The sequence below is a fragment of the Apis cerana genome, linkage group LG4 (genome assembly GCF_029169275.1).
Source record: "Apis cerana isolate GH-2021 linkage group LG4, AcerK_1.0, whole genome shotgun sequence".
Classification (NCBI taxonomy): Eukaryota; Metazoa; Arthropoda; class Insecta; order Hymenoptera; family Apidae; genus Apis; species Apis cerana.
This window is the reverse complement of record NC_083855.1, coordinates 4,917,365-4,945,111: the sequence shown is the minus strand read 5'-3', so window position 1 is coordinate 4,945,111 and position 27,747 is coordinate 4,917,365. Positions and strand designations below refer to the sequence as shown.

The 27,747-nt window shown below is 38.2% G+C and overlaps 2 protein-coding genes across 5 annotated transcripts in view; both read left to right on the top strand.

Moving 5' to 3' along the window:
* The window catches only part of LOC107999907 (serine/threonine-protein phosphatase 2B catalytic subunit 2), a 165,271-nt gene that overhangs the window by 49,658 nt on the left and 87,866 nt on the right, over window positions 1-27,747 (top strand). The window contains exons 1-2 of one of the 4 annotated variants that reach the window (XM_062073667.1): window positions 11,121-13,931; window positions 15,326-15,529. In XM_062073667.1, coding sequence (XP_061929651.1) covers window positions 11,480-13,931; window positions 15,326-15,529 — 2,656 coding nt within the window. In that variant the 5' untranslated portion in view covers window positions 11,121-11,479. Of the gene's footprint in view, window positions 1-11,120; window positions 13,932-15,325; window positions 15,530-27,747 lie in introns of those variants that run through there. The other 3 variants (XM_062073668.1, XM_062073669.1, XM_062073670.1) reach the window with 3 other exon arrangements.
* On the top strand, window positions 8,095-10,713 carry LOC107999964 (uncharacterized). The gene is made up of 2 exons (XM_017060041.3): window positions 8,095-8,629; window positions 9,320-10,713. The coding sequence occupies exons 1-2, from the start codon at window positions 8,236-8,238 to the stop codon at window positions 9,367-9,369; spliced, it is 444 nt and encodes a 147-aa protein (XP_016915530.1). The 5' UTR covers window positions 8,095-8,235; the 3' UTR covers window positions 9,370-10,713.

The following is a 27,747-nucleotide window of genomic DNA, read 5'->3' as shown; positions in this document are numbered from 1 at the left end:
TTACGAATTTATTGATTTCGAGAAAAACTTTTGCAAAATTTTTGATTCCTCACAAAATTCACCCCCTTCCTTCTCAAAAATAAATATTTTCTTCTCACCGAGAAAATTCCTATAATATAATAAAACATTAATTCGAAAAATGTAAAAAGAAAACACACACACACACACACATAATTCCTCTCCGAAAACTATCGTAAAAATTTCGCTTTGAAATTACCGCATCCCCGTTAACAAGCTTGAAACACGAGCGCGTTTAATCGCGGCCATATTTTTCCACCCCCGCGGAAACCGGTTCTAAGGGTAAGAAACCCGCATTTCCCTCCTCACTCCATATCGCTCTATGATGTTTCAGCGAACAACTCGGGCTCTTAACGCGCTCTGCTGCTTTTTTTTCTTTTTTCTTTTTTTTTTTTTTTTTTATTTTCCCTCCTCTCTGACCTATTTTCCACGCGCACCCTCCTCCCCTCTTCCCTCCTCCTTTCCCTTCCATCCCTTGTCCACGGTTTCACCGTTGTCTTCCCCTTTTGTCCACCGTTTTTCTTACGTTTCTCCCTCGCGACTCTGCCGCCTCTCCGAGTTCATTCATTCATGTCCATCCAGTCTGACTCGTTACTTTTCATCCCCTGACCTACATATCCTCCTCGTCGTCTTTTATTTACGTATTCCTTCTCGACCTGGGTATCACTGTCCGCTCGATAAATGTATAAATCGCTCCTTCTCCCCCACCTCCCACCCTCACGCTTCTCAGTTTCACCTCGAGAGGGGTGGTTAAGGGCGAGGATAGGATGCACGGTTTCGTTTTATCGCCTTCCTTCGATTCATTTTTATTTCCTCGTATTTATAAATATCCCTTATCTCAGAATTATGTAAGAAAATTTTTCAAAGGTGGATAAAAAAAATAGCAAGTAAAAATATATATATAATCTTTGGAAAGTTGTCTCAAGAGGTTGCGATACGCAATATCGATATACATTTAATTAAAACGGATCGTATACACGATTGTGTGTATATATATATATATACACACGGTGAAAGTATCAATCGACAAGGAGACGTTATTCGAGGAGAAACATTGGAACGGTTCGGTCGTCCAGCCGACAGGTTGCTTAATTATTAATATTGGCTGCAATTTCATCCTGCTTAAGATCGACAAGTAGGTCGCGGGACTGGTTTTGGCGCTCTTTGTTATTTATCGTGCGACACGATCGAGCACGCACGCCCCAACAACTCTTCGAGAAAATGTCAACGGAGAGTAGTAGTAGTAGTAGTATCACGATTGAAATTCGTTTCTTCGTCCTCGATATACTTCGTATACTTGGTCGCACGCGTTGCTTGTTGCCGCTTCTTTCATTTAAAATATCTTTCCGAGGAAAGAAATTTTTTTTGAAAAGGAAATAATCTCTTTATAGTTTCTTTATAGAAGGAGAATAATATAATAATTATTCCGTGTGAAGGTCGGCTTTGATTCTTCATTAATTAGGAACGAATCGTTGTTGTTTTAAAAAAGTCTTCGCAAGTATCTCCTAAATTATCGATGTATTCTTCGAGATAAATAGTTTAATATTTTTTTGTAGAATATAAAAGCTACATCGATTAACGGATAAGATGATTAAAAATATAATATTATTCGATATGATCGATTGGAAATCCGATATCAAATTTTATCAGAGTAAAAATTATTCGATCATCTTAACGATTCTAAATTAAATAGACGAAAATATATCTTTTCCTCTTATGAAGCTTAATATCTCATTTTATTTCGATAAAAGAGACACTCTGTATTAAGTGTATCTTTCAAGATACACGTGTGAATACGCGTGTGGCCTTTTTATTATCGTGGGACTCGCGAATGATAAACGCAATTGACATTTTTTTTCCTTTTTTTCTTTTTCCTTTTTTCTTTTTCTCTCTTTTCCTTTCTTTTCTCCTTCCTCTGCACCGATGAGGCCGCGCGAATGAAGCGTGTACACTGTTCCCGATCACGGTGTTTGCTTCTCGCGTGTATAACTCTCCCGTTGCATCGTCAGAAAGAAGTTTTTGCTCCAACCAGCCTGTTTCTCTTTTCACGGAGGATCTTGCTTTCTTCGCGCATCGGTTTCTTCATTCACGCTTTGATGTGAAATTATCTTTGAGAAGTTCGAGTATCTTTTCATACGGATACTCGAGGAATTATTTAATCCCGGCTGAAAGAAAATTTTTTTCTCTTTTTTTCCTTCTTAATCTTCTCCAACCCTTTATTTTTTGGGGAGCGGAGAAAAGTTTTTGCAATTTGAAAATTATTCGAATTAACCGACATATTCGCGATATGATATAAAAGAATAAATTTTTCCTCTAAAGCGAAATTTGTTTTGGGAATAGATTGGTCGAGCTGGCGATAGGCGATCGAGGACAAAGGCGAAAATTTCTAAGAATTACACGTGTAAATATTATTTCCAAACGTTTGGCCGTATACACGAGCAAAAAAGGCCTTGGAACCGTTACAAGCAAAGCGTAACGTCGATTCAACGATACTGGCCACCGAGTTCTAATCAAGTATCGACGAGATATGGGCGAGGGGGGGCGACGAGCATCGCGATTCGTTGATTTCAATCTGCGAAAGGTTGTCCGCCGTAATTGGTAGATTTCTCGTTTCCGTTTCGCTTGTTGCGAACGCGGCACACGGGTGACAAAGCTTGCGCCGCGATACACGATGATTAACCTTCTTTTCATCTTACATCCGTGAAATTCTTTATTTAACGAAACGACGGAAATGTCGGAATTCGGGAAAAAGGGAAAAGGAAACGTAAACACACGTTTTTACTTGTTCGATAAATTAATCGATCCTCCTCGCAAATATGTTTGATCGATCGATTCGAGGAGGTAATATTTATTTTTTAACTGCGGTCTCGATGCGCGGGATAAATATTGAATAATGGACGTGGTGTAATAATCGTCGTAATAGTGTTAGGGAGAAATTTAGTATAATAATGATAATAATGAGCTGCATATTGAGAAAGCAATTATTTTCATTAAGAATCAAACGACAAATAACAATGGCGATTAAATAAATAATTTATTTCGTGACGTGACAAATAAATCGTTTAATTGCGAATACATTAATTCGCTCTTTATATATTTTAAAATAACGTTATAACCGTTATAACCGTTGCTTGATCGTGGAATTTAATAATGCGTCTACTCTTTCGTTGTGTAAAATTTTTTTTAACCCAGTTTTCGTATCATCAAGATCTTATTGTGCAATATTATCGCGAGATAATTGATACGCAATTTAAATGCGCATTATTTGCGAGAGATTTAATTTTAATTCGAATTATAAACGTAAATATATTACATAGAAGGATTATCAAATTATTCGACATACACGATATATTATCAATCCCGTTTTAACAATATTTTTATAATATATCTCCAATATTGAATAATTTTGAATGTTCAAGAAAAAGTAATTCGTTCGTTGAAAAAAATTCATATTTTCCATAAACTTTGACAAACGAAATTTTTTCAAATTTCCAAGAAGCGGTATAAGAAAAAAATAAAACGTTTGCCCTACTAATAATAAATAAATTAGGTTAAAAAAAATTATAAACATACCGAATCTTCTCTTCCCCGATTAAATCGTCGTATATCATCCGAAAATTTAAACAAAATCCTCCAATCGTATAAATCACCTTCGAAGAAAGTGGATCCCGATTGGTTCGATCTGAATCCTCGTTCGATTGCCAGTAAAAGTGGGAGATGGACGAATTGATGATTGAAATATCGCGCGTTTTCGACCGCCATCTTCGAAACGAGGCGAGGAAGGCACCGTGGCACCGACTTCCGCTCAGAGTGCACCGGATCCACCATAAGGTGAACACGTGTCGTCGTGATAATAGCGATAGACAAGCTCTGTCGAACGATGCCGCCGGACGAGAACACGAATATCTTCTCCGTGATCAAGGCCGTGATAAGTGATCCGTTATTTAAACAAATAGCCTCGCGGATAATTAACAAGGTAAATTAAATAAATTAAAATCATTCTTTAGAATTCTTTTTTTTTTAAGGGAGAGATTCTTTCAGATAAAGGATATCGTAGAGGAAAAGGAGCAAAATGAAACGAGATCACCGTTTAACACAGTTCAACCGTCTACTCGCGTTCGAAGATCGAAGTTTTATTAAGTGGAAAGCGTTTAAAAAATTGTCAAGAATTATGGTCGAGGGAGAAATTATCATTGGTCGCGTTATATCACACGAATCTTTGAATATTACCGTAGGTAAGGAACTTTCCAAATTATTATTACGAAACGCATCATTGTGCACTCTAACATCGTGGAATTCCTTTTTAATTTAATTTCTCATTAGTCGTATCCCATTATCGAGCACAAGGGGGAGAAAACAAAAATTCAATCCGACCCCCAAATTAAATCGAGCCATTGAAATTCCACCCTCGCGTTACGTTCTCGGTAATTCGTGGATATTCTCGATCCGATCGAAAACTGGTGGCGGGGAGATGAACATCGAGAAAGGTCGTAAACGCGTGTTAGCTGGGCCGATTAAAAACTTTTATGTCCGCGCAACATGACGCGGCGACTTGTTTTTGTCAGCCGGGCCTATTTATACGCGCCTTTTGGCAGCCACGCGAGAAACTTCGTCACGAAGATCCCGTTTCCGTTTCGTCCCTTCTCCCCGTCTCTCTCTCTCTCGCCCACAATTTTCCCCAAACTCTGTCTCCGCCTCTTTCTTCCGTTTCCACCTAGATATCGCCTCGTTTCGTTTTCGAGAAAAGTGTAGTGTCGTATCAATTTTCACTGAAGATTAGGTCGGGGTTTCAGGCTCGTCTTCCTCCGTTTTCAAACGCGCGTTTCCGTTGGATCTTGTGGCTTTTTCGAGGGAAGGATGGAAGAGCGTATCGATTGGGTGTGATAATTAAGATATTGTGTGGTAGAGGTGAATTAGGCGAAGGTTCGAGATAGATTAATGACAGTGATATCACTACTTCGTCCGCGTATGGTCGCAAGATGGAAAGGATTGATGGAGCAGGCCAGATGGCCGACAGGGTATCGCGTTTCCCTGGATTCTGTCTGCTGGATTACGCGAGTTTTGCCTCGGGGATCTCGGTTTTCGGGGCTCACTCTGTTTATAGTTATGCACGCTTGTTTGGATCTCGACGTCCATGATCTGGGCGAACCGAGTGGAAAACCGAGATTTACTGCAATTTTGTAACCAAATTTTTTCGGTATTTACAAAATCCTTGTCTTTCTTTCGCGAAAAGAGTTTACTAACGATAAGAAGCGGTTCGATAATATTGCAACAGAAAAGGCTTTCTTAAAGAGTTCTTTTTGCACGATACGAATAGGTTGTAGTTATAAAGAAAATCTCGTAAAATTATGCGTACAAATATTCATCTGTTCGCATCTGTTCCTCGTGTATCGCTAATATCTGTTCCTTTTTTAACGTTGCACGATACGAAAGGAGAGGCAGGTGTATTTTATCCCATTGCATTTGCATGGAAATTCACATTCGATATTTTATCGAAAATAATAATTGAACGGTTGGATCGATTTCAAAACAATCATCAGTCGCGACAAATGTTATGTTTTTTGACCGACTCGGTTCCAGGTATAATCATTTTAACAGGAATTCTATTTTGCCTGTTATATTTCTGTTCGAAAACAAGTTTTTCTGTGACTTTTATTGTATACATTCGTAAACTATGTATCGATCGGACGAAAGCCTCGAGCAATGTTGGTGTGACACGTTGGAATTCGTACGAACGAAAGTTTACACTGTGGAAAAATGATATATTATTGGATATCAGACTAAATGGTGAGATAGAAGAATTAGACTGTTGGAAATAATAATTTTCGCGAGTTTTTACCCATTTTAATTCGTTATTCGGACACTTATATCGTAATTGTCGGAAAAGAATTCCATGATTGTTAACGAATTAAAAAAAAAAACAATCAAAGTGAAGTAATTTCGTTTATTTTAAAATTTATGGAAAATACAGGTAACGGGATATTAGAGTGTACCAATGAAAATTGTATAATCATACGATAAGAAATAATATGTAAATAAATATTCTTTACTAATTCTTTAGAATAAATCAGAGGATCGAAGATTTTGGAGCACAGGCATGTTTCAAGAGGCTGCGGTCCGTCAAACTGATAAAACAAAAAATAATTAAAGAAATCGCGAAAATTTTGTTCTTTCACGAGAAAATTGTATAATATATAGAATCTCGAGAATTATATAATTTTCCCGTAGAAACAACGAATCTAAATTACGAGAAAAGAAATACGCGAATTAAAAATTGAACATCGAGCCAATTTTACTAATTTTTTCAATTCTATTTCTGTTGTTCCGATAAAAATTCCGGGAGAAAACGAAACACACAAATTTCTAGTAACAATAATATTTATTTTTACTCGTGTAATATTGTATTATAAACAATTTGTAAATTATTGTAATCCATTTTTATACGCTATATAATTATTACAAAATAAACTTGAAATGCACATAATTTATCTATCGAGAAAAAATCTACGAAATACATTTTAACGTGCGTATAAATCTAACGTTTCTTTCCTACAATTTTTTTTCGAAACTTTTATAGAGAATATCAAAATAAAACAGTGTTGTTGGATCTTATTTCAAAGTTTAATCAAAGTTTCTTGAATCTAAAAATTGAATATTCATCACTTATTCAAGCTCATTTAAAAAAAAAAGACATCAACGATTAATGACGCTTTCCAAGTTCATTTCTGCAAACTTTCTTATCATTTTCTCGATAACACCCCTGTTGTTCGAGTTTTGTTCGCGTCGAAAGAAACGAATCGATCGAAGCATCCGCGAGAAATTTAAATTCAATATAGCTCGAAACACGCCCAAACTCTCTGCACAACTCTTGAAAATTCCTCTCCCGGTCGAATCCAGTGGAGAAATTACATCTATGAAATAACTTCTGCGGAAATATGTTTGAATCGTGCGAGAAACCGGTTGTTCCTTTTGCGCCGGAAATTCCTTTTCAAAGAGATGAAACGATTCACCAAAAAGTTTCGATTCGTTCTATTCGTGAGACGCGATCGTTTTCGAAAATAATAAGAGAGAATATCGTTTCCACGATATTTCGAAATGCAGAATCGATTAATCTTTAACCATTATGCGAGTGAAGTTGAAACTTGTGTGATTAAATAAAAGATATTTCAAAAATAGATGTTCTTGTTTTGTACATTAATAAAAGAAGAAATCGAAGCTTGTTTTAAACAATTGCAGAATTCTTTCTAACTATTCTATTTATACGTTCTTTTTCTTTTAATTATAAGATTAATGTATTAGTATAATAATTGTTAATAATTTTCTGAATATTCTTGATAAAAAGAAGAGCAAGACAAAATTAAACTTTATTTTCATTGCGGATAAAACTGTATGAACAAATATTTGTATGTAAAATGTATAAATTGTAAATAAAAATAAAACCAATAAGAATAAATGTGAGAAGAAAAATGGCATATGAGAAGATCGTAAATCATCGCTAAAAAGGGATAAAATTAAGTCTCCCAGATATTCTATGATAGTTAAAGATTAAATGCAGGAACATTTGGATGGATTTTACGTATCTTCCCTCGCATCTTATCAAATTTTTTGGCAGAAACGGATGGCCAAATCTCTCGAGACCACGCCATATATATATATACCATTCCAATCCTGAGAAGTTTCTTCTTCCTTTATCGAGATTTCCTTCTCGCGGGGAGAAAAATAAAAAAGTTGGTCAATTTTAAAGGATGATTTCCATGTTCGACCGAATTTCTCCGCGTAAATTTCTTTTTCAAAATATTGTAAAAACAAACTGTGATTTACTCTCTATAAATATTCTTAAAAATAATTTTCCTTCTTAATTCTTCGCAACATCTACATAAATCACTCCTCATTAAAGATTATATCATCAATTTAACAATATAAATACAACAGATATAACGAGATAAAATAAACAGATATAGTTCAATTACAAATAAATGAACCACGACGAGGGAGAGAGAGAACCAATCAATTATCACCGAATCATCCAATTACAATTCGACTACGTCCATCTACACCAATTAACAACAAGCTACGATAAACGGGGACCAACACCACGGGAATCGATCGATCGATCACAACACGCTTCTTCTCACACTCGACTTGTGTACGTGGCAGTGCATCAAACCATCCCACGATCATTAACATCAAAAATCCGGCGAAACCATACACGAAATCATGTCAATGCCGTGCGAGCAAAAATCGGCGAGGAAAAGTCCCGAGATGGAGGAGGAGCGAGGGGAGACCAAGTGTCGAAAATTGTGGAAAACCTTGGACCCTATGGTCGTCGATCGAAGCGATAACCTGTACACGGCTGTCCGCCAGAGCTTGCACAAGGTCTCGAGAAACACTTTTTCAAACAAGAGCAACACGGAAACGAAGAACAGGAGTGGAGTGTCGCAGGAGTCGAGCATTGGACGATTCTCCACTATCAAAGCGTTCTTCGATAAGAACGACTGCCAGGAGGAGAAAGGGGCGAGGTTCAGGTGCAAGATCACCGTGATGGGCAGATTGATGAGGAAGCTGGAATTGAGGAAACGGGAACAGTTCCCTGACCAAGTCGCTTCGATGGGTTATTTCATTTTATTTATTATAGTTTTTTAGTACTAGTGTCTGTTCCATCCTATGATACATAGATGCGTGGAGATGTGGATTTTTAGGTTAGGTTTCATTATTGCGTCTCGATATGTATTGTTGTTCCTCGTGAAATAGAATGGTATTGATTGGATATGTTTTTAATGTGGTTATGTTATACGATGTGGGATTAATGTAGTAATTTCATTGTAGTTTGATTTTAATGGTAATCAATGTATTTAATTCCTCGTACGAGGAGGTTAGTGTTCGGGTTATGAAAGAAGACGTGGATTTTGAGGTTAAATTATTCTTGTATCGTTGTTGAATGAAGTAACTTTGGATAAATGCGATTTTATTTTGGAGTTGTATATTAATCAATCATTATCTGTCCAGTTTATTGTATGATAAAGTTGGTGTGATTGGGAAGGGGATATAAATTTTGTGGCCAGATTTTTGTATCGTAATTGAGATATCTTCGAAAAAACCGTAAATGTAAATCTCCTTGTCTCGTTACTATTTCAATTTCGATGAATGTTTCGCACAGCTTTTGATAATCGATTTATCGAATCATCGTTGAAAATTGAAAATTTTTCGAGATCATCCTACCGCAAACATTTCCTTCCCTCCTGAATCTTCGTTCGATTAAAAAACAAAAAAGAAAAAAAATATATACATCTTCGCTTCACAGATTCCACGAAAAGCGATCTCGATATCAATAGCAACTTGGTATCGAACTAGAAGGAAGCTGGAAGAGGATTAAAGATTAAAGATAGAAAGACGTTACGTAAATTTTGCACGATCTGGGAAGAGGAGGACCATCGAAGAGGAAACAAACTGCTCAAGAATTTAACTCACAGACACGAGACGCGAGCAAAATTGTATTCTAATTCCATTTTTTTCTTCTTTTTTTTCTTTCTTTTTTCTGTTTTCCCGCAATCATGCTAGAGAGACGAGATTTAACGAGATGTAAACACTGTAAAATCGTGATAAACAAGAAATCCTTTTCTCTTTGGTAGCGCGGGAAAAAATAATCGGTGGAGAGGTGTAAAATAATGTATCGTTGCTCAAGCACTAGTCAAAAATTATATTCCGTCTCTTTCTTAAAGTTAAAATATTCTCATCTACCATTTTCGAGCTTCGTTTGAGAGATATGAAGTTTTATCATTTTCTTTTTCCTTTTCCCTTCTCCAACGTTTCTCGATCTTTAGAAGATTTTAATTTTACTTAGGAGGCTAGGGATGCGTGGAACTTCAAATTATTTCGATATACTTGGAAAAATGATGGTAGATGGGATATTTTAATGAAAGAGGGGGTGGACAGTATTTATACGCGTCACGCATCTGATTTGATTTATCAGATTCTTGGTGTTTCTGTTAAGTTAAAGTGTCGTATCTAGAATTCGAATGGAATTCCTCGTTCGAGAGATCTGAAGTTTTATCTTTTTCTTTTTCTTTTTTTATAGATTGGAATGTTTTTCGAATCTTTGGAAAATCTTTTTAATTTTTACTTGGAAAGATGTACGAACTTCAGATTTATTTCGATAAAATAAAATTGAAAAGTAGAAAGATGATAGATAAGACAGTTTAATCAGAAAGAGGAATATTTATAAGCGCGCGTGATTTAGTCAGGCAAATTTAACATTCCGTTTTTCATAGTAAAAATATCGTATCTAGAAGTGTGAAATTTGAAATTTCGTCTTCTTTTAGAATGAATTAAGATTATTTCTTAAAAGATCTGTTTGTACAAGCTTTTCTAATTTTCTTCGAGAGGGAAGACGAAGGATGGAACTTCGAATGTTGCAAGATACACATTGAAATTAAAATGAATAAAATATTGGGTAGGATATTTTTAACTATGGAATTTGTTGAAAATTGTTCTTCGATTCCGACTAATAATGAAATTGTCACGATGAAGTTAACGATGCACAAACGAGAAGTATATGTTAAGTAGATTTTTCTCAGAAAGATTCTTTGCCAATTGCGTGAGATGTTGGTGCGATGAAAAATGATGATTTGTTTGACAATGGATTATGATAATTTTTTTTTTTTTTTTAATAAACTATTTACGACGTTTCTACACGAACTCCTGATTTCTCTCATTCTGGGGAATGATCGTTTGATATTGCAGTTTTGAATGGATAATGATTATATTTATTCGTAAAAATAATTATACTCTAATAAAAATGAAATATATTTACTCCATTCTTTATTAACGAATCCATGATTTCCGACAAATTTTCCAAGAAACCAGCGATCAAGATTATCTAAGAAGCATAGACAACGCATACGATCAACTTATTTTATATATATATATATATATATATATCGTCTAATAGAAATAAAGCTTTCCAACCAATGAAAACGAAACCGATGAAATTATCGACGTCCAATCGCATAACGGCGACAACAAGAACAAGGAATTCCGATTGGCCGGTCGAAACACCGATTCACATGAAACCCATTGCCAAACCCAAGTTCGGTTAAACATCGATGCCCGATCCGTTTTAACGGATCATCAACCGTTATTTATTTAACGGATCAACCAAAACTAAGTTTCATCGCGAAATTAATCTCGTCGTGCTCTGTTGTTCGTCGCGCTTCTTCCGAATCGTGTACTTGGATCGATCGTGTATACGCTTCGCTCAGTGTACGACCTCGACGGAAGGAAAACTCTGTGTTTCCGTTCTCGAACGTGCGCGTCAAGGATCCGTTGGGACGAGGACGAGCTCCGCTGTTATCGCACTCCTCTCATTCAACCCGTGGCCGTTCCATCGGATAAATCCAAGTGCCGTGTCGCGGATTTCCACCGCGGTGATCGGGGGAATAGAAGTAGGCAAGGAAAGAGCATCATGTCCGAGGGTCGGTGCGAATCGCAGCCCAACGTTCCAGACCCCTCCGAGCCTGGAACGAGCTCGGATCGAGAGAACCCGAATCGCAACTCCCTAACCCCGTCGAGCGACGTCGACCTAAACCCAAGCATAGAAGAGCTGATAGAAAGGATCAAGATCCTCGCACTGGAGACACCGAGGCCCCACAACAAGTTGCCAAGAGCTCCCTTCCCCACCCCCGCCAAGGCGTCCCCGGACGGCAGAGCGATGGCGGAGAACCTGCCCTCCTCCTCCTTCGCCGAGGACGGCCAAGAGCTGGGGTTGAGGAAGCTGAAAAAAGCGATAGAGATACGTTTCGGGGCGAAACGTTTGCAGAGCCCCGGGAGAAGCTCGTCCAACAAGCACATCGCGGTGGACAACAAATTGTTGGCGACGATGCTCACCGCGGAGCATCAACGTCGCCAGAGGATGGAGTGGGATCTGGAGGTGGAGAGGGCCGACCAGGCCATCCCTGTCGAGGAGGTGGCGATCTCCGAGCACCAGCAGCAGCACCATCAACCCGACTCGATCCTCAGCCCGAAGACTCGAAGCGTGGTCTCGGACGCTTCCGTCCACGTGACGAAGGGCTCGCCCTGCTCAGAGATAGACAGCTCGTCCGAATTGGAGAAGTTTCAACAGGAGGGGGACTCGGCCGCGCTGTTCCTCGAGTACAGCCTGCGCGAGGTATCCGAGGTGTTCTCCGTTTTCGTCAAGTGCAACAAGTGGATGTTGAGGAGCAGGATGGACAGCGCGAGCCCGGTCAATAACGCGTTGGACAAGCGAGATTTGGTGGGGGCGGATATTTTCAGGCAGGCCGTGGACATCAGTTTCGCGGATGCGATCACGTGCGAGCAGAGGGAGTTGATATACGACAGTTACATGCGCACCATAGACACGAGCCAGGGCCAGTTGGAGGAGGTGCTGTGCGACGATTCCCGTGCACCGGTCCTCCCCGATCGGACCACCTCCACGTTTGGGTCGGAGGGGGAGAGGAGCAGAGAGGGCGACAAGCGAGACGTCGAGAAGGAGGAAGCGGTGGTCGGTGACGAGAGTGGAGATGCGCGAACCACGAGCGAGGAGGAGAAGATGGGCGATGATGAGTCCGTTCACGATTGCTCCGCGTATTTTCGTACCCGGTTGTCTTTGAAGTTCAACAAGCGGGAAGAATGGAAGGAGGAGGAGGAGGAGAACAGGGATCCCAACGATCTTTCGAAAGGGGGCGATGTTGGGAAGAGGAGCGTTGATTATTCGGGCGAAAGGACGACGAGGGACGATAAGGGAGAGGGCGAGGAGAAGGAATATCCGGATGAGATTTTTGCGTCGGTTGAGGGTGGGGAGAGGTTGGCGGAGAAGGAAGAAGACGCGTCGAAGGAGGAGATGAAGTCAACGGGGAGGCGGAAGTGGCGTAGCTTGAGCGAGTACGGCAACGAGTCCTCCTCGACGCCGATAAACGAGGAATCCAGGAAGAGGAGGACTTTCTCCGAGTCGGACGTTTTGAACGCCAGCCTATTCATAAGCGACGACTTTCTCTCCGAGGATTATATCAGGAAATTGGAGAGATCCGTGTCCCTGGTGAACGAGATCTCGAGCAATGTGTCCGAGGATCTGGCGAGGAGCGATACATCGGCCAAATTTTTAAAGGAGAAGGAGGAGGAGGAAGAGGAGGAGGAAGAGGAGGAAGAGAAGGAGGAGGAACAAGAAGAGGAGGAAGATGGTTCGTCCGATGATCTCGCCAAATGTTCGAGGAGGGAATCATCGAGATCCACGTCGTCGACAGATTCCGTGGACGTTTTGGGGAGGAAAAGCGATAAAACGAGGAAATTTCAATTGAATTTGAGGGAGGAGGACGAGCAGGAAAGTTTGCCCGATTCGACCAAGTGCACCATGGACTCGAACAGCGTCAATTCCGATAATCTGTCCTTGGATCTTGACGATGTTTACGACACGATTCAGAGACCCGAAAGGATCCCGTCTTCTTGCGCGGTCGATGCGGACAACAGGAGGGAGGAGGATAAGAGGGAGGAGAGGGTTGAAATCGGCGAGTTTGGCTCCCTCTCCGACAGCCTTTACTTCACCCCTCCTGCTGATCAAGCGTCGTCCAACGACAAACCCTCTTCGAAAATTGTTATTACCACGGATTCGAACGAAAAGTCGTCGAAGGGAACCGATTCGTGCGTGAAAGAGTGCGACGACGACGTTTTCGAAGACGTCGGCTCGATGAAACCTTGCGAAAGACGAAACAGTTTTCACTCGTTCCTCAACAGGATATTGTTCAAGCAGAAATACGCGACGATGAAAGAGTCGCCGAACGAATCGAAAGTTTCGAACGAGGATGAGAATAAGAACACCCTGAAGCTAAATATCGTGGACGATGAAAAAATTTCGAAGACAAAGTGTGGAAGGGCGAGGGTGGTGCCGGAGAGATGTAGGCCAGGTAATTTGTTTCGAGGATGAATCATTTTCCAACCACCCCTTCGCGTTGTTGGTTACGCAAACTGGAATACGAACGGTAGAATATTTGTTTCTTTTTTGAACTGGACTCAAGTTCTCTCTATTGATTTCACAAATCTGTGGAATTTCGATGCTGTGCAAATTTATGCATCGAATAATTATACAGGAATTAGAAATCGAACTCCTATAACATTGATAATTCCTGACTCATATCGATAGTCGAAGAAAGAATCTCTATAGAAAGTTTCTGTCGAAAACTTTGAACATCTATTATAAATCCCTCCACGTATCGGAGAAAAGTTTCGTATACAAATATTATATAATTTAAATAACTCTATTGTAATCTTCGTCGAGAAAAAAAAATATATTTCAAATATTCCCATGGAAAAGTTTTCGAATATCTTGTCGTAAAAATTCGTGTCGCGATGCTAGGGGTAAAGGGGTGAACGGCGTCGATTTATCTCTACGGTTGAAAACGCGGCGATGGTATCGATGGAAAAGCGGGATTACAATGTGCCACCGATGGTTTGTCTTCCCTCTTTGAAACCGACAAAACGGCAATTTATAATGGGCGACGATAAGGGCAACCGAGCTATAAATCATCCCCGAAGAAAGAGAGGCCGCGAACGAAATGTATGCGTAGCATTAATTGGAAAAGATAACAGCGGTGATCGTTCTTGATTACATTGGCGCTTACGATGGCGCCACGATCAATATTTATCAATAGTTAATTATCGCGGGCGAGAAACACGCGGTGAGCAGAAAGTATAATATACAAGATCGAATCATAGTTGATTTTAGGCTGGTAATTTACGCGCGTAATCGAGGGGAAGGGGGAGTAATCTCTAATAAAAGCCGAGAAATAATCTTTATTGACAGTTACTTTAAAAAAGTGTGGAATATATTTATGGATAATTGCTTTGGGGAGGGTAAAAAAATTATTAAACGACTTTTATATTTTGTAATCATTTTTTTTGAATAAATAAATAATTTTTTTTCTTTTTCTTTTAATTTGGAATTCTTTATCGGTTCCAAACTTTCGAACGATTACGCGTTAGAAAGATGATTGGAGCTTTTTCCCGGAAATTGCGTTGGATGACGTGAAACGTGACTTCGTCGCTGATCTCGAGATACGAAATTTACGGATGTGTTCCTATTTTTCTTTTCTTCATCTGGAAAATTGATAGCAATAATCAAGTTTTTTCTTTTCGAGAAGAAAAACATTCTAAAAAATACATACGTTTTCTATAACGATAAAAACGAACTATCCTCTCCCTTTCCATACTTAATTACACAAAAATGCAAATCATCTTTAACGAACAATGGAAGCGTTTATCGTTGGGACAATTATTATATATTGTTGTTCATTGTTCACAGATGTGCTCTTTCCGCCGTCGCACAAACTTACAGTGGCCGAGGTGTTCGACCCGCGGACGGACCGGCCGCGGCCGGAAGTCCTCAAGCAACACTTTATTCTCGAAGGTAGGATCGACGAGGCGGCGGCTCTTCGCATAGTCACCGATGGAGCCGCCCTCCTCCGCTCCGAGAAGACTATGATCGATATCGAAGCTCCAGTCACCGGTGAGTTCTCGCTCTTTCGCCAACCTCTTATTTGCCACGACACATAAATTCAATTTGCTCTTTATAAAAAAAAAAAAAAAAAAAGAAAACGAAAACCCGTCTATCGAATTTATATTCGCGAAAAAAATAAAAGGAAGAGGGGAAAAAAAGGATTTTTAAGAGGCCTGCCAAGAATCGAGGAAAGGCTCGCATTATGTCGCGACACGTCAGAGGGGAAAAAACGTGAAAGGCACTTGACACAGTTGCACGTGGTACAGAAAGGAACGTGTGCGTTTATACGACATGGTATCGACACTATGCGTGTGTGTGTGTGTGTACGTGGAAAGAATGAAATTTGGTTGAATTCGTTTCGTTTGATTCGATAAAGATACATAGATCTTGATCGCGTGGATCGCTAGAAAATGGAGGCCTACGCATGTTCATTTTTCTTTTTTTTGTTTTTTTTCTTCTTCTTCCTGATTCGATTCCAATTGTCGAGATATAGTACGATGGAATTTCTATAGATATTTATTGTGTGGATTTGTTATAATCTTCAAATATCATTTCAGTCGAAGAAGGATGTTTCAATGATTATTTCCAGTTCTATTTTTTTGGAACTTGAAACTTGGGTGCGAAGGATCGATTAATATTTTTTCCCATTTGAGAGATTTATTTTTTCAGAAGAATCTCGAACTTGAAGTATAATTTTTATCAAAGTTTTCTGGATATAATTTACCTATTTAACAACTTTTTATCCCAACCCCAAAGTGGAAAACCTTAAAATCTTCCGTTCCGGCTATTAAAAATTCATGGTAAACAAGAAACAAAGTTGGTAAAGAAATAAATAATCCAAGGAAAAGAGAAATATTCCAGTTAATGAAGTTGGAATTTTCAGAAAAACTGATGAATCTAGATGTTTTTTTTTCCTCCCTCTTTTTCCTGGTATATATATATATATATATCTCCTTTGACCAAAAGTATACGGCGCTAATTAGTTCCATTTTGCCATGACCTATTAGTTTTCCACTTAGTTAAAAAAAAAAAAAAGAAAGCATAATCCTTCAACACCTTGCTTTTCATCCAGTTTTTCCTGCCTTTTATTCTTACAACTTCCTTTTCACCTTCTTTGTATCCCCTCCCCTTTCCCTTGATCTCGACTCTCCTCTCCACTCACTTTGCCCTCAGCTTTTTCTCGAAAACTTCATTCCCCGCCTTCTGAACCCGTTTTCTTTTGTAATTTCTCCTCCGTTAAGTCTCCTCTCTTTCTCTTATTCCCCTCCCAAGTCAGCGGCAGCCACCCTACTGAGTCTTCCGTTTCCCTCCAGAGAGCCAGTCCGCTCTTTTTCACCCGATTTCTACTTTCTACCCTCTCTTCGTTTCTTCGTCGAAAACGCATTCGTTGGAAACTCGCGCAAAACCACCACCCACAAGAAAACGTATTCTTCCTTCGACCTTTCCTCGTGGATAATGATGGATTAATCCTTCGGTGAAGAAAGAAATGTGGATTAGAGAAGAGTTATAATTTTTCTCGAGTAAATTACAATTACAATTAATCAGAGACACGAATAAATACATCGTTTCCTTTCTCTGATTATACGATTTTTGAATATTTTTCATTCGCGTCTCTTCGGTTCACAAAAAAAGAATCAGAAACGATAATTCGTCAGATTTTCTGTTTTCAATTTGATATAAAGAAAATTTAACAATTCGAATAGAAGGACTAATTTATAAACCAATTAGTCTCTTAACAAGATTACTGACGACCCTAATTCAACTTCGTACCCACATTTAAATAAGATATCAAACCTCGATCCACTTTCCAACAGCCTACTTCATCGCTATCAGCCTACATCATCCCTACTTTGCATCTTCGCGCCATCGTTCGTTCTTTCGACCCTTTTCCCATCCACCCGTTTAAATTTTCGATTCCTCGCGTTCAACGATCTCGAACAATGGCGCACGTGTCCCTCTTCTTTCTCTTCTTCTTCTTCTTCGAACGAAACGAAAAGCAACCCTCGTCCTGACGACACGTCCTCCTCCTCCTCCTCGCGGCGAATCCTCAATTACGCGCATCAATTAGTTCCATCACGGTCGTCTTCACGGTTTGTCCGCGATTGTTCTCCACCCACAATACATGCCGCAGAGCACAATAACTCGGATCGATTCGATTCTGTCCTTCGCCCCTTCCTCCACCACCACCACATCCTCGAAAGGGGTAGTTATTACCTTTCCTCGACAGGGCTGACTTTCTATATTGTTCGTGATTAACCACTGCTTCCTCGTAAATTTATAGAACGGTGCGTTGAAAATATAATTCGGCCAAATGCTTGTTGTTATTTATATTAATTGGATCGTTTGTTCTGGAAAATGAATTTATATATATATTTCTACTTATAGAATTTGAATCTCTTCAAATGTTTTCCTTTTCGATCAATTGATTCGAAACAAATTATCGATAAACAAAAATAATCGTTTTGATGAAATTTTCTGTTGGCAAGCTTTTATATATATACACGTTATTATTTTCCACGCGAGAGAAGTTTAATTAAATATTAACGCGAAAGTATCAAGTAGATCAAGAAGAGTGTCTTCTTGAGTGGAGGCAAGAAAATAAAGAAATAAGAAATTTCCTTCTTTCGTTCGCGATTGTCCCCTCCACCCCACGCGGATTCATCATCGTGGATTACTTGCGTTTTAAGCAATGGGAGAGCCAACGTTACTTCCTTTGCAGAAATTCTTCCCGGGTTGAAAGCAGTTTTCCAAGCTGAAAACGTCAAATTAAATGTTTTGGAAGACGGTGAATCTCCGCAACTGTTGGAGAGGAGAGCTCGTGGAAGTGACGTTAAATAAACTCGGTCGAGGAGAGGGGCTCTATCCGTGGCCTTTGTCGTTTCTCTCTCCCTCCCCTCTCTCTCTCTTTCTCTCTCCATCGATCGAGAACGGTGGCTTCGACACGAAATATCCCCGTGAAAATCGATCTGTGCTATATATCTTTCGAGGATTGTTGACAATCTCGACTTAGTTGCCATCCCAGGGGAGGGAAAGATAAACTGAAATTATTTTCCGTTGTGTAACGTAGATTTTTGGCGATTTTAATAATTTATTTTTCGTACGGAAATATTCAATTTTGTTTTTGACAAGTAATTTTGAAATGGAACGCGATAACAAATAAAATTCCATCCGCATCTGTAAAAGATTCTAGAAAAATGAGACCGAAATATAATAATAACGAACAATCTTGCGATTGTACCCTTCAAAAACCAATTTTAAAAACCATATCCTACACGTGTCGTTGATCGATTTAACGTGATATTTATATCTATATTGAAATATCGAAACAATTGAATCCAAAATTGTATTGGACAAGCATCGTCGAAAAAATGAAAAATGTATAATTTTTATGTTTCCAATCGCGAAAACACGGGCACAAATATTCCTGTATAACTCGACAACAGGTCATATTTCGTAACGAATTCAACCTCGGGATTTATCTCGATCGGATCCCCGCGATCCCATTTTGCGATTCAACCTTGAACATGTGAACCTCGTTTTAAGGGAATTTGCATAAACCGTGTGCAATATCAATCAACTTCAACGAGGCTGTGCTATATGCAAGTGTAATAGGGATACCAGGTCAGTTTGGTTAACGTGTTACTCGTCACCCAACTATGAAATCCAACTCTGTGTTTTTTTTTTTATTAAAAAAAAAATATGTATACTTTTTAACCCTTTCCTTTCGAAAAACAAAATCATTTATAAATCGGTTTTTGGCTGAAGGAATAAAATATTTAAAATTCTATAAATTCAACGGATGTAACAAATGTATTCTCTTTTTTATTCTTTGTTGCACGAAATTTTTATTAGACAAAAACTTTGTATACAAACTTTATATTTTTCGGAAAATGCATTATTTTTCTAATTGCCTGGGACGTATATCCGTTTATTTAAAATTGAAATTTGTACCTTCGTCGACTAAATTTGTTCGCATTTATTTTGTTCGTATTGCAAAATAATAATTATAACACGCAAAATTAATAAGATTGATCCAGAAGGATCCAATAAGTGGCTTCGTCAAAATTACAACCTTTTAGTTTCTATTTGGATATTCACGTATAATCACGTATATCCAATTACATTCATAATTGCTGCACTTCAACTTTCAATCATCCAGCGCATTATATATTTTAGATACAGGATACCTATTAATAATTCTGATATTAACGTAGTAATCAAAATTTCGAATACTACCTTTCACTCGTACGCAAAATATCAAATGTGCTGTACTTTTCGTACGTACAACAACGAGACTAACCGCGAACGTTCCAATTAAAAAAGGAACGTCATTATCCATCTCGAACGATTCTTGCTCTCGCCTCATCAGCGTGGCCCATTTTCCATTTTCCTGTTTCCCGCGCCCAGACACTTTGATCGGAATTTCACTACGAAACCGCACACCTTCTGGATAATTTTACGAGGGGGCCCCACGGTCGAATAAAGAATTTCCACCGATGGAAACCGAATGGGATAATAAAAGTTGGGTGAAACGCGTGGAATGTTACTGCCATCGAGGTAGAAAAAAGATTGAGAGGTTTTGGCAGAGTTTTTATCCAATATATTTCTTTTTTTCTTTTTAAAACGTTGCTTATTTACTCGAAATTTGTCCCCTATTTTTATTCGATATCTAAATGTATCGTTTCGTAATCTTTAATTTTTGTTGTACGGAAGAAAATCAGTTTTGATTGTACGATTTTGATGCAGTATGTTATACATTTAACGTATTTTCTTTTTTTTATTCCTTTTTCAACGATATTGCAATGGACGTAACGCAACTCACAATGATTAATATGGAGAGAAAATCATCTTTCGTCGTGTATTTTCTATTTGCAGACGTGCAAATATTTAACGAATGATTAGAGGTTAGAAAAAAGATAGAAAGTTGTAGAATTATTCGAAGGAAGAAACAAATCTCTACTTCCTCTCTCTCTCTCTTTCTTCCTAAAGATAAAAATCTTTAGAAGATAATTTATGTTAGTTGATACGAGGTTCTTACCACGTGCGAGCGATGTGGGTGGAGCTGTGCAAAACACGCGATACAGAAGCCACGTGGGCCAGTTTTAAGGTCGAAATCTCATTTCGCGCGTGAATCTACTCCAGGAGATCCTCGTGGCGCCCCATTTTCGTCATAATTATCTCTTCCTATGCCGCCTCTCCAATATCGGACGATATTAAATTTCCAGAAAACCCGCTTAAATTATATCAAACTTCAAAAGCTACGCTTTATGAAACGGGGGATACGGAAAATGAAGTGAATGTGGGATCATTCCTGTGCTGCAGTATTGTCGAGATATTATTTTTCATTGAAATCTAGAACCCGTTGCTCGATCGATCGATTCAAAAATAATTTAATTGTCCAAACAAGCAAGAATATATTATGCAAAAGATAAATATGAAAATACTATTATTTTGGAGTTATCTTTGGAGTGAAAAGTTCTTTTCTTAAATTAAAACTTTGCGTATTTAAGATTATTCGAGTAACTGATTAAAGTATATATTTTTCAAGATACTTTGATAAATTTGTAGGAAATTTTGATAGAGACAAAGTAGAGATCGTCGCACAGCCGTTAACCAATTAGAAATTTTGAATTGTCAACAATTATCTCTTAATTGTCAAATTACACACGTTTTCTTTTTAACATTTAAATTATTTTGCAAATTTGCGGGGGAATAAAAGAAAAGATAGCAAGAAGGAAAGAAATCAGAAAAATATATTTGCAAAATGCGAGAAAAATCAAAGATATTCGAATCAACGAGGAAGAACAAAAAGAATCTGTGATCTCGTTCGAATCACAGTGGCATAAAACGATAGATATAAAATAATAAAACCCAGCAAGGGAAAATAGTTGCTCGAATCAGATCCAAAAAAGAAGAAGATCTTCGATTTCCAGAGATTTCCATGGGTGTCTTTGAAAAATCCAATGGACGGGTTTACGTATCGAGAAATCTCGTGTTATCCCGAAACGACGTGGAAAAAGGAACGATAAAGCTTTTCGAGGCCCGTCCACGAATTCGCGTTTCGATATTCTCTTTGAATTCTCGTGGGACGTTGCTTCATATATATATATATATATATATCTCGATAAGGAGAGAAATTTGTATTCGCCACGAGAAAGAGAGAGATTCTTACATCGTTCTTGCTCCTTTCTAAGTCTTCCTTCGTCTTCCTCCTCCGCATCCGGAAGCCGTACATTCCAGTGTACTAAAATTGTAATCTGTTTCCGTTGAACGGATTTTTATTTTTTTATTTTTTTTATTTTTCTTTATTTTTCTTTATTTTTCTTTAATGCGAAAGTAAAATTGTAATCTGTTTCCAGAATTTGAACAGATTTTTATTTTTTTATTTTTTTTATTTTTTTAATTTTTTTTATTTTTTTAATTTTTTACCTCAAAAAATGCACGATAATTAATTACTACAATTAATATAATAACGAATTACTACGCCGTCGATTTAAATAACATTTCAATGAGACGTAAAAGCGTAAACACGTCCTCTTGCTCGATACGCACAATGTTTACAATTCGTATATTTATCTCTCTCGATCATCGATGTTATGCTCGAGAATGAAAATATTTCTTATTACACGTCCTTCCCGTTTCGAGTCGACGTCGAATTTCCCCCTCCCGAATATATTATTCGATAATCGTGGCGCGAGGTGTTATTGTACTCTCGGTCGTCGTAGCGTTAAGACGTATATATATTTCTCGCGTGTGCGATTTATTTGCTGCGTAGTACGATTTCCAGCATTTCGTCGATGCGTTCCAATCAATAGGAGTGGTACTGTTCGATGATTAAATAAAATATTCGTACGTTAAACTTATTTTTGTTAATACATAAAAAAAGGAAAGTAAAAAGTTCGGAAATTCGATAAGTTTCAGTGTTAAATGCGTTATCGTATATCAAGTTTATATTACGTAGTGTTCCAAACGAAATTTTCGACTTCTTCTTTTGCGTGGAACACTACACGTGCGCGATATTTTATTTATTTTTACAAAGTAAAAAGAGAGAACGAATATTTCGCGGGAATTTTTATTTCTCAAATTCGGAAATAAACAGTTCTCTCGGTATTATTTGCGCTCGAAGATATTTAATTGGAATTCGAAAAATTCATTTTAGAAGAAAGTAATAAAATTTCAATATTTTTTTGTATCGTCTTAACGCGGTTGTTTGAACATCGATAGATGGGTCACGGGGAGATTGAATTATTTGGAAAATTCCCAAATGGAGATCATTTAATGCGTAATGATTCAATTTTCGAACTCTCGTCCCCACCCCCTCTAGAATAACCTCTCCACGAAAAATTAATTCCATGCGTTTCTTTCCAATCGGTTTTTCTTCCCCATCGATATTTTCCCATTCCCTGTTTCTTTAAAAACAACCGTCCCTCTTCTTTTCGTTTATTTCTTATTATCGCTGGGATATTGGCAGGTTTCGTTCAAGAACTCAAAAAGAAAAAAGAAAAAAAGAAAATAAGAATCTCTTACGAAATATAAAAATCGTTGTATCGGATATTTTCGTAGCGCGGTAATTACTTATTTTTTACTTTAAAAAAAACCGATTAATAATATCGCGTGTCAAATTCATCGTGTTGATTCATTAAAAAAGTATCGACCCTCGATTCAATCTACGTACACAAAATTCCGTTGTCCTTGTTATTATTAGAAACATATTTCTTCAATTTCTTCCAAACTCGTTCCGAACAAAACATCTCTCGACGGATACGTTATTCGCGTTAAAAAAAGAAACTTTGAAAACTTTCTTTATATACTTCTCGATATACGTACTTCCTCTCGTTTCGCGAAATTAACGAAATCGCGGTCGCCGAGATATCGATGTTGCCTGGACGAGAGGGGCCGATTATACGACAAGCTCTAATTCCCCCGTCGAAGAGGGGAAGGGGGGTTCTTTCTTCAACCATTAAGAACCTCCTATCTGCAGATGCAAGCACAAGCTTCCGAGTGCACTTGGTATCGTTATTGCACCGGGTCTGAGATATCGTGGGGAGGAGGGGAGGGGAATTATTTCGTGAACCGTTAATGACTCGTGTCCTCCTTCCGCCCTGTCCTCCTTAACGCTTCGGGATCTCCAATTAGAGACCAATTCGAGCGGTTTTTCTTTCTCTTTTCTTTTTTTTCGTTCCTCTCGAGTGGAAGCAACCAACCCTTAACCCGCTTCTTTCCCGCCTCTGTGTGATTGAAATCAATCGTACGCGGGTGTGATCGATGGAAATCGAAGAGAAATGGAAGAGGAATTAAGAATTTTAAGGAGGGAGAGAAATTTTGTTTGAAATAATCTAAGTTAATGCTCTCTCTCTTTTTCTCTCTTTCTCCCTCTTTTTCTTTAGCTTCGATTCTCGATATTTTTGGAATCAGATTGTTAGATTATAAATTTTAAGGTTTAAATATGTTGGTTGTTCGGTTTTATTTCAATTTGTACAAGTTTCGGTCAGAAGATATTTAAAGCGTGTCTCGAAAAGTTTGGGCTGTGTTACAGTTTCAAGAATTGGAGGCGGGGATAAGTTTGCAAAAGTTAATCGGTCTGTATATACGTATATTTATAGAATCCTGGTTCCCTGCTTTTATTTTATTTTATTTCATTTTATTATTATTTTTTTTTATTAGAAGAAGTTTGAACAATTTTTATTTATGCTCGAACTCTTGGCAACTTTTTCAAAACGCCCTGCTCTATTGTAGCCTCCTTTATGGAGATTCTATTTCGAGTAGCTTGTAAAGTTTAAAAAGTTCATCTCCATCCCGGAACGATCGTAATAATTCGTTGCGTTACGATCGCGTTACGAATTAAATCGTGAGAATTAAAATCTTCTTCGCCTTCCTTCCAATTTTATTCTCTCCGAACGTGGCTCGGAATATTGTTTCTCGATCTTGGCTCCAATTTTCCCCCCTTGGGCCCGATTTATCGGCCAACTTTGGCGTGGTTTTTTGTAATTCTGCCATCGAAACCGATCACACTTTTTCTCCACGCCTTTTCGTCCTTTCCCATTTCGATCCTCCCCCCCTTTTCGACATTTTCACAACGCGATTTCTCACCGTCCACGATGCCCCTCCGGTCTCTGGCAACTCGTCTCTCCGCGTTGCACAACCCGTCCTCCTCTGTATTTCAATGCGTGACGCAATGTGATCACGAGATTTACCATGAGATGCTTATAGATTTTTAAAAGAATGTTAGAAAGGAAATTATTACGTTTGGGAGTTTGTTTTTCAAACTGGAGGAATTTAATTTAATAGTATTGCGCGTTTAGCTCGAAATATTCTAATTTTGAATTGTAATTCTTTCTTCTTTTTTTTTTTTCTTTCAAATCGGTATATTTTCTTCTGCACAATTTTGCAATTTGAGCGATGCGTGCGAAAGAAAAGACGATCGCATTGCACTTAATCAGTTGAACGAACAATTGTGTAAAAAAAGGAGAAAAGAATTGTGTAGAAATTAGATCGTGTAAAATTATCACGCAATCTGATATATTTTAAAGAAAATTCTTCGTAACAAAATTTTTCGTACCAGTTAAAAAAAACGAGAATAAAGGAGAATCATTTTGCTTATGATTTATCGTTCGCGTTGAATGATATATCTTGCAAAATGGTAAGTTAAATCAACGTGGCTGATTTATCTTCCAAGTTATATATTTTCTCTTACTTGTTACTCTAACTAAGATAGTTAAGACGCATCCATTAAAATTCGTGATTAAGCAAAACTAAGACGTGACCGAGACAACTTCCACCAGAAGATGCCTCCGCTCTTTCATAAATCTGTCTCGTTCCCCATTCTGGCATCCAATTTTCCAAACATTCTTCTTAAAATCGCTCCACGGATTTACTCCTTTTAACGATCACAGATAAATTTTATTATCGCTCGTCGAAAGGTTCGAACGAGTCTTGGTATCCTCTGGACGAAGAATAAAAAAAATCCAAGAATATTCGCATCGTGAAAAGAAAAAGGAAGAAACACAGACCAAACTACTAATTACGAATTAATAATCGTGTCTGATAAACCTTTCCCCAATTTTCAAGAAGCATAGAACGAATATTCCCAGAGGAGGGAGGGGGAAGCATACGTGATTCGAATCAATATTCGCTGCTTTAGTTGAGAATATCGATTCCAATGAAGCAGAAAAACATTTTCCCCGGCGGGACAAATCGGGGATGGAGCCGTTATTAACCGACGTCTCGAAATTAATAGAAATATCAGAGGTAGAGTTCGGTGGAAAAGCACGTGGAAACCGTGGTCGAAATTATTCCGATTATTGTCGAATCGCGAATCGAGTGGGGTCGAGTCGAGGGGCTGCTCGATGATCGAAAGAGAAAGGATGACAGCCGAGGAAGATACGATCGGCTTTCGAGTTCTCGTGACTCGAGGCTGACTTCCATATCGTACACGTGTCCTGCGTCCTGGCACGAGATCAAGGACGAGATCGATCTCCAAAGAGACCGCTTTACTTTTTTCCTTTTCTCTTTCGAGATCTGACAGAATTTGTTCTCAACGGTTGATTCGTTCGATGCTTGAAAAAAGAAAAAGAAAGAAATGGAAAATTCAGTCCGTTTAATCCTATCTCGGTTATCGGTTACGATGTCGGCGTTATTTTTCTAAATTATCTTTTTCCAAAACTGTTTGTTACATTCGAAACTTGATTCAAGTAAAATATATTTGTGGAATGTGTGGTTTATCGGTTATTTCTTTATTTTCGATAGAGGTTAAGGGGAAGGTTTTTTTTTTTTATTGGAATTTCGATAAAGGATCGATGAGGTGGGAAAAGAATACAGAAGGACAAGTTCAGAATCGATTCAAAGGGCGTTCCTGTCAGGAGACAAGGCAATATGTAATATATATGTATATATACGTACTTTAAAGAAAATTTACGGTTTATTGGTCGCGTGTATTCTTTTTATATTATTAGAATTTAAGTATGCTCGAGCATGTTCGTATAAGCGATATTAAAGGCAAGCTTTGCAACGAAGAAAAATCGATTTCGATAACCAATGATTCGATTTTTAACAATCGAATGGTTAATTCTCTTCGATTAACGGGACTAATATTTATTAAAAGATGACTTTCGTCAAAAAGAGAGAGAATTTTCAAATCGGATGAATTCTCTTGCAAAATATCGCACTTGAACACTTCCTTCGATTGTAGATACTTTTGGAAACGAAACAAGTGCAAGTGTTCCTTCGCAGATACGATCGATCGAATAACAGTTTCAAAGTGAGGGAATCGAGAAACACGCGAAGAACCAGAAGAAGAATACTATTCTTCGAGATCTTTACATTTTTATCAAACTATCCAAACATCTAAACCGTCAACTTTTGAGATAACTTTATCCGAGAAAATATTCTTAATAAAAATAGGACAGTCGAGAAGAATTTCATTCAACGTGAATCAAACTTTCCGCGAAAGTGGAATAATTAACAGATGAGAAAGAACGACGAGGAAGAAGAGAATTCCACGGATATTTTAAAAAAAAAAAAGGAGGCAGAAAGCTGGAATGTTTCGCAATTTTTTTTTTTTTTTTTGTCCAAAAGCATTCCTTCTCCAACATTTTCAACGTTTTTAAATTCCATCGAGTTATATTCTTCGTCGTAATCTCGTCTCGAGATCCTATGGATTATCTTGGAGAGAGTTCGAATTTTCAATTTCATCCTCACAATGGCCCGTCTCGAGGAATCTCACCTCCAAGTTTACGAGGATTCGATGAAATTACTGTCGTCGGACACACTCAGATTCCCTTCGATGAAACCAAAAAAAGAGAGATGCGCGGGGGAACACCTGCTGGAACGCTTCTTATCGGAAAGATGGATGTACGTGGAAGGATGGCCATTGGCGACGTGCCAATGGGGATTTTTAACGCGAATTTCTCGGTGATATTCAATTCGGTTGTCGTTTTTACGTCTTCTCTGAATTTTTCTAAATTTTTGGACCGCGAGAGCTAATGTTTTCGCACCCCTTGAAAAGGGACGAGAGAAATTTTATGGTGCATGTTTGTACGTCAAAAAAATTAAGAAAGTAAGACGGATATATCATTGTTGCTTTCAAGTTAAGAGCATAGAGGGATCGGTATAATAAACGTAATATTCCTCGACGGTGCTGTTAAACGAAGGGGATAAACGGAGGAACACACTTTGGGACGTTCTTTCTTTCCCACGAAATATCGCCTCGCTGTATTTCCAATCGGTCG

Bases quoted from the DNA above. Each gene is read 5' to 3' on its own strand.
- LOC107999964 (XM_017060041.3), top strand. From the start codon at position 8,236: ATGTCAATGCCGTGCGAGCAAAAATCGGCGAGGAAAAGTCCCGAGATG. The intron at 8,630-9,319 runs GTTATTTCATTT...TTCGCTTCACAG, and splicing joins TGACCAAGTCGCTTCGATGG to ATTCCACGAAAAGCGATCTC.